Source organism: Alosa pseudoharengus, unplaced genomic scaffold, assembly GCF_046254945.1.
Source record: "Alosa pseudoharengus isolate Yale_2024_CS ecotype anadromous, Long Island Sound unplaced genomic scaffold, YU_APseudo_1.1 YU_APseudo_1.1_scf_6, whole genome shotgun sequence".
Taxonomy (NCBI): domain Eukaryota; kingdom Metazoa; phylum Chordata; class Actinopteri; order Clupeiformes; family Clupeidae; genus Alosa; species Alosa pseudoharengus.
The window spans coordinates 17158206-17165929 of record NW_027468848.1 but is presented as its reverse complement, the minus strand read 5'-3'; the positions used below and the strand labels follow the sequence as shown (position 1 = coordinate 17165929).

The 7724-nt window shown below is 41.9% G+C and overlaps 1 protein-coding gene across 1 annotated transcript; it reads left to right on the top strand.

Annotated features, from left to right (window-relative positions):
- Nucleotides 1-531: 531 nt before the first annotated feature.
- lipg (lipase, endothelial) lies at nt 532-4720 on the top strand. Its single transcript, XM_076270010.1, has 10 exons — nt 532-783; nt 1490-1671; nt 1782-1961; nt 2064-2175; nt 2308-2529; nt 2820-3062; nt 3180-3300; nt 3419-3631; nt 3804-3908; nt 4150-4720. The coding sequence occupies exons 1-10, from the start codon at nt 693-695 to the stop codon at nt 4160-4162; spliced, it is 1482 nt and encodes a 493-aa protein (XP_076126125.1). The 5' UTR covers nt 532-692; the 3' UTR covers nt 4163-4720.
- Nucleotides 4721-7724: the final 3004 nt, after the last annotated feature.

Here is a 7724-nt window from a genome sequence, read left to right as displayed (position 1 = left end):
CCGTGTGGTTGTAATAAAACTGGGACTCTTAAAATAAATGAGGAATGTGCTTCTACAGGAACTGCATAAGTGGAACACATGACCAGATTTCCTTATGCCTTCTGGTGACCTGATGGACTTGCTTGCCAATGGTTTTTTTTTCTTTTCTTTTTTACATCGGAGGGCCAGTGTGGCCAGTGTTTTGCACCTGTTGCCATGAACAGATGTCTGGAACAAGAAACCTGTTTATTGTGTACTTATTTAAGGTAACATAGCACAGAACGTGCATGTGGTCGAAGTGTTGACAAGCTGGCGTTCGGGGTGATGTTAATATTCTTCTCGCGTCAGAGTACTCCCCTACACGGCACCCACCATGCGCTGCATTGTTTGTTTTCTATTGGAAGTGCATGAAGACTTAGTGACGCAACGTGAGAAAATACTACAATTCATTCAACGTTCACTTGCCACGCCTTTCAGCGTAAACACAGGGGCTTGACCAATTAGGAGAGGAAACAGATGGGCCGATGATCAGCTGACAGATGTAGGGTCTCTGGAACTATTTAAAACTAATGGGCAACCTGATTCACGTTTAAAAACTTTCCTAGCCCTGCTCGCCGGTGTAACAAGATATTTGCTCTGCCTCCGCGTTCATTTCTATATAAAAATATAGGTCCAACCCATCCCCTCACAACAATTTTGGCGCGTAGCAAAGAATGAAAAGTACTATTATTTTACTAAGTTTTTTTATTTATTGTGTGGCATTCGCCCATTCGTCTGGACTTGAAGAGAATGAACTTCTAGAAGGTAATGCAATCTATGGTGGTACTTTTTGCTGACTACAAATGGGGTGTAATAATTTTCCTTTTAGCAATGTTAATTTAGTCCATTGAAAGGTTAGCCTGCTAAAACTGTCTTTTTTATTATTATTTTCTATAAATTGCTTTCCGTTGTAGTCTACTTGTTGAAGTGGGTTATATTTGCCATTGCTGTGAAAGTCTGAATAGATCTTGAAAGCCAAAATGTCTGCATGAACAGCTTAGGTTTACTAATTCCGTATGTTCCTCTGAAAAAGGCTGAATGGAAACCCCCTGTGTTTTAGTTCACCAATTACCTTATGGAAGTAAATTGCTCTTGTTTGATTGTAATCTTTAAACATATATGCCAGCTCGCAAACCGGTCGCAAATGATATCGGCTTCAGTTCTTAAGTGAATCTTGTAGACTACGTAAAACATGGAAACGCAAGTGTGAGGCGCCATGTAGGCACACGTCTACCGCCAACCTAAAAGCACCAGCTTGGTGTTTTTTTTAAAAAAGGGGAAAAAAAACCCGCTCCGGCCACACACGCGAGTAGTTGAAAAATGCTAGGGTATATAATTCAAAACTTTCCAGTTTGTCTTGGCAGTGTCTCTTTTAATATTTTAACCGTAAGTAAAACAAGATTGCCCTCCCTCGTGTTTAAAGTAGAGAAGGAACCGAATGACCCATCATTATCCATTCTTCTTCAAACAGACCTTGATGCGAAGCTACTGAAGGATCCATATGCACTCCATGAACAAATCAAATATGACTTCCGCAAGTCATTAGATCTGGACGAGGAGGGATGTATCCTCGACCCTATGAAGAGAGCAGGCCTAAAGGAGTGTGGGTTCAACACCACAGCCAAGACCATCTTTATCATACATGGCTGGACGGTAAGTGGGTGTATGTGAATGTAAGGGGTGTGTACCGTCACTGACTTAACACTTTTTGATGGCCTGATAAGTATTGAATGTGAAGTGTGACACTGGCCTCTCACCTGTAGATGAGTGGAATATTCGAGAGCTGGATGCACAACCTGGTGGCAGCTGTGCAGCAGCGAGAGCCAGAAGCCAACGTGTTCGTCGTGGAATGGTTGAACCTCGCCCATCAGCTCTACCCTGACGCTGTCAATCACACGCGACGAGTGGGACTAAGCATCGCAGACCTGCTTAACTGGCTCCAGGTGGGTGTGTGAGCAACTGTATGTTCTCTGTTAGTGGTCTTGGGTAAGGGGGTGTGTGTGTACACAATCATTGTTATTAATTATGTTTTCTGTCCCTTACAGGAGGAGGCATTTATGCCATTGCAGAATGTTCACCTGATCGGTTATAGCCTTGGGGCACATGTTGCAGGCTATGCAGGCACTTTTGTGAAGGGCACAGTTGGAAGGATAACAGGTACGAGCTCTGTCTATTTATGAAGTGTCCAAATATGATGGTCAGTGTATGGCATTTCTGTGTGAGCATTGTGAATTTACGTCGTCAAATTGGACTGTGTGTGTGTGAACCCCTTTCTGTGCATCTTTTCAGGCTTAGACCCAGCAGGACCCATGTTTGAAGGAGCAGAGTCGCATCGGCGCCTTTCTCCCGATGACGCTGACTTTGTTGACGTCCTGCACACGTACACACGAGAAGCCCTGGGTGTCAGCATTGGCATCCAGCAGCCAATAGGAGACATCGACATCTATCCAAATGGGGGAGACGTCCAACCAGGATGCGCATTGGGTGATGTGGTGGCATATGCTGGTGGTGGTAAGCATAAGAGTTCACTTTCAAACAATCTTTAATCCAGCTCCAGAATCAATTATCCAACTAGAATCAATCAAATATGTTGCCATTTTTAGCCAAGTTCAGCATGTAAACCCCTCTGTACTGATATATGGCTCTACACCCATCATGAGGACTGCTCCATTAAGATGGACATCTTTTGTCAAAGTACAGCTAGATTAAAATGTAGGAGTACATTTTGGTGTTGGGTAAGTGCCTGGTATGTTGGGTTATGGATTGTGATGTGTGTTTCTCCATCTCTCTCTTCCTGGTAGGTTTTCTGGATGTGCTGAAGTGTGAGCACGAAAGAGCAGTGCACCTGTTTGTGGATTCTCTGATGAACAAGGAGCATGTCAATTATGCGTACCAGTGCACTGACCCGGACCGCTTCAAGAAGGGCATCTGCTTGAGCTGCCGCAAGAATCGATGCAATAACATGGGTTACAACGCCAAGACAATGCGCAAGAGGAGGAACAGTAAGATGTATCTGAAGACCCGTGCCGACACACCCTTTGGAGGTATTTTGTCCTCTGCATGATGATAAACACATTATTCTCAATTGACACAAACCGTGTGGGTGTATGACATTGTGTTTCAGTGTTAGTTTACTTACATTTTCCTGTAATCTCCCAAAGGTTACCACTACCAGATGAAGATGCATGTATTCAACAGAAAGCACTCTGATGATGCTGACCCTACCTTCAAAATCAAGCTCTTAGGGGAGCACAACGATACTTCAGACCTCTTTGTCAACTTGTAAGTGGCAGGCTAGGAAGTTACTTTGGATTACTAGAAATTCATACAACTTGAAAATGTCACCTTTTATTCATTGGGTAATTTATTGAAGAGACTGATTTGTCTTTAATCCACCCAGACCAGACAAAGTGGGCCTGAACTTCACCAACACATTCTTGGTGTTTGTTGAGGAAGAAATTGGTGAGCTTCTGAAGATCCAGCTAAGCTGGCAAGACCCTGCAGAATCTCTCTCATCCTTATGGAAAAACTTCTGGTCCTGGTCTAGTCAGTCGTCCAATCAGGTGCTACAAGTTCGCCGGATTCGTGTGAAACATGGAGAGACTCAGAAAAAGTAAGTGTATAATGCTATACAATGAATGAATGAATTAAAACGGGAAATATTCAACTGTTCATTTGTCTTTGTGGGTGATTAAACTGATGACCCTAAGGCTGTTTGATTGATCTAATAATCATATTCTCTGTACATTCATTTGGAGACTAATCTTGTGTGTCTCTTCTATCAGATACACGTTCTGTCTCCAAGACTCTTCTGAGAATGACATCACACCAGGAAAGCATCTGACCTTTGTGAAATGTCGCGATGGCTGGGAGGTGAAGCCAAGCAAAAGGTACCCGCCTACTCTGTGCCCCACCCCAGATCACATTTCCTGCAGTATGCTCTGTACATAGTCAAACGTTATTAACCCTTTAAGGGCTTTATTGGTCTGTTTTTTTTTAAATGGGGTGTAATTGATCAGCCTGGCTTTCTTGTAGGACACCCTGGCAGCATCAGGTGTCATGCATGCATTTTGAGAAGTGGAAGTGTTCTAAACAGAAATCTATAAAGTTTCTTTTGCTTTTGCGTGGCAGATTCCACATGTGAAATGAAGGCACTTCACCTGGTCGTCTTAACTGGTACTGCTGCTACACCCAGAGCACTTTGTTGGCCTCACAGAGGACTGAGCATTGGGCCTGACAGTTTGAGGGAAGGGCTTGGGATCTGGGAGAGACTCACCACACCACTCATCTCTTGTGCAAATGTGCACGGTTTTGCCCTGAGGGGTGGACTGGTGATTGGCATCATTTTTCATACTTGACCGCTCAACCTCTGATCAGAATTTACACGTCTTTGTGTACCAAAAGGTCATACTAGAATGGTCATTATTTTTGTAAGTGTTTATTTATATTTAAAAAAAACAAATGCACTGAAGTCAGGTTAATTTATGAACTTGATGCACAGCCTTTATGCAGGCACACATTCATTCTTTGCTTAAGGAGTGTTCAGTCACAGGCAGTGGAGCTCAGTATTTTGAAGAAAGAGAATGAAGTGTCTGATAGGTCAGTCTTTTTGAGAAGTGTCAATTGTTGTCTTGTATTGTTGAAATGTTATGTATTTGTGTATATAATGTACATAATTTAAAAAATAAACTCATTTCTTGTACTTTGTCTCTCGTGTCCTGTTGTCTATAGCCCAGATAGTCTGTCTTCAAGTTCCTGAAAGCTGGTTCTTCTGTAATGTAATCAAGCTAAACTGCACCTGTACTAGGTTTATTTCTCTCATAACCCTGCTGGACAAGAAGTCACAGTAACATTTGTAAGTTGCCAAACAACTAGAAACTGTTTATAGCCCTGAGACCAAATGAAGTGTGAACACCGGTTTGGGTAAGCTGGATGTCCTCCATAAAAAGAATGTGCAATTTTGCAAAAGGTCTGCCGCTTCAGTATCCACATATACCCCACTGAGATTGATTTGGCTCCTTAAGTTGGAACTGCAGCCTGATGTCATACTCAATTCTGCCTAAGTTCAGCTGGCTTCCAGGCTATTGGAACTGGTTATTGTAAGTTATATGACCAAGCATATTATCCCATGCAAAATGCACTTTTCTTTTTGAAAGGCTCCCTGTTTAATTGGGCTCAGCCTTTTTGGAAGGCAACTTGAGCACTGATCAACAGCTGTTTTCAGCCCTGCACATTGCAGCCCTTATAATTGTCTTTGTTTCAACATTGGCTATTTGGCCGCAGATCCACTCGAGCACACATGCTGGGAGACTGGGCAAAACAGAAACTTCTAGTTTTAAGGCTGCAATGTCAAGGTCAGCTAGAGGCATCACTGATAATGGACTCTACAGAAACAGGGAAGTGTTTTATTGATGCAAGGAATTTGGCTTTGGCTGTTGATGTCTCTAATACAGCATTTGCAATATACAATACAACATAGGGCACAATATACTTATAATATACAATTAAAATGCATGCTGTGTAAGATACACACACTGTACTTATGGGCTACAGTGTGGTAGTGCAAACAAGAGTACAGTATATGACATAGGGCACAAGTGGAACAGGTGTACAGTATATCAGTGTTTCCCACAGAATTTAATTCTATTGGTGGTGGTAGGTAATGGGGGGGGGGGGGGGCTGCAGAGTTAGCTTAAATGCAACAGTTTTGAACAAATCTGTGCTCTGTGTAGCATGGTTATGATGGCAAACATTTTTTCTTTAAACACGCATGAAGGTTCGATGAGAGACAGAGAGACAAGGAGAGACTGCAAAGTTGCACATAGCTATACAATGAAAGGATTTCATCCGATTTTAATAGTACAACATAGAAAATCATTGTGTGGTGGTCAATGTTGATATGTGGGTCGCCACAAATTAGTCATTGTATGGGAAACACTGAGTATATGGAACATTATATTATTCTGGTCAGATATGTATGAGGGTGAGGCCATTGGGAAAGAAGTTGTAGTTTTGATGTACAGTGCTCTATAGTAGGAAAGGAAGTGGAGGAGTTGGAAAAGGTTGTGTCTGTGATTTCTTTGGTTCACCTTTTGTGGTTCAGTGTAGGGTTGATATAGCACAGAAGAATTTTTGTACATTGGCAAATCATATCTAATTAAGTACTGATAACATATGAGGGCTACACAGATTTCAGTGCTAGGATATCCTCTTAGTCATTGATAGATTTCATTACATCAATCTGGTTGTTCAAGTTACCTGGTTTCAAGATCTATGAAACTGATGTGCTGGTTAACTTGTAGCTGTTGGCCAGTACTCTTGTATTCAAATCTGGATGGACCAATCAGGACGGACCGGAATGACCAGTGATAGATGGGAAAGACAAAATGCTTACAGAGAAACAGCAGTTACCAAGGAGAATGAATGCAGTTAACAGGAATCGAGTCAGTACACAACAATGTACTACAGACAAACTAAGACAATAGAGACAGCAGAGAAGCAAATGGAAGGCTATGAGTGAAAGTGAGAGCTCGAGCCCTCTGATTTGAATGATGAATTGTAGCCTATCTTCCAAGCAGAGCATGCCACAACAGCCACTGATTTCCGGTGACTAAGAACTAGATATTGCAGCTAAGGTATGTGTGCCACATAGTTAAATGTTGAGTGTGGGCATGCTTGAGACTGTAATGTGTGGGAGAAAAGGAGAAAAAAAACTCTGACTGAAAGGAACTGCAGAGAATCATTCATCATTACATGAAACATTCTAAGTGGAAATCCTAGTGGAAACTCAATGACAAACCAACAAGCCAAACACCAGAAAAAGAAAAACGCCAATATAACTCACAACATTCAATAACCTACTTTAGTTTGCCAGCCTGGCAAATGTTGCGCATACCAGGATTGTCAGACATTCATATAAAATCCCAGCAACAAGTCTTATGCTAGCTCATGTGATCTCAATTCAACAAAAGAGGAGACTTTTGCATTTCATAATGGACATGTTCTGTCCAGGATAGGGTTACAAATGTGCATGCTTTTGCATTTGCTTTGACATTCACTACACTACACGTCACACGACTTCTACTTCCATGAAATGAAGTAAAAATGTTTCCTTGGCTCACAAGGTTTAATGTAGTTTATGCATGCCATCACTGTTGAGAACACCTGTTCAGGACTCATTCCAAAAGCTTAGGGCCAACTGACTGCCTGAAACAGAAGGCTTGTGTTCTCACACAATCATATAAAATGCATATGTGTAGCCAACAGCATATAAATAAGTTTAAAGTTTATAAGTATAATGAATGTATTTCATGGGATGTGGCCATTGGATATGATATCATAAACCCCGACAGAGCAAGAAAGGCACATTAAAGATGCAGTCCACAGTTCTATAACACTTTTTTGTGAGATTCAAGCAGTTGCTTTTCAGTCCTCCAGCTGTTCAGACACTTACGTGTTTAGAAAAGCTCTGGTGTTTATACACAGGCCTGTCTCTGTAGCCTATATAAACTGTGGCTTGGACTGAGACAAACACTCTTCCAGTCTATCAATAGGTTGTCGTTCCTAGACCACAACATAAAGAGGGCCGCAGACAACTTTACATGTAGGTTTACGTTTCAAACCAAATGTCTAAGGGGGGAATAAGTGGCGACATGCGTGTGTGGATGCAATGAGGGTGTCAGTATGTGAGACAGGCTAATGAAGGA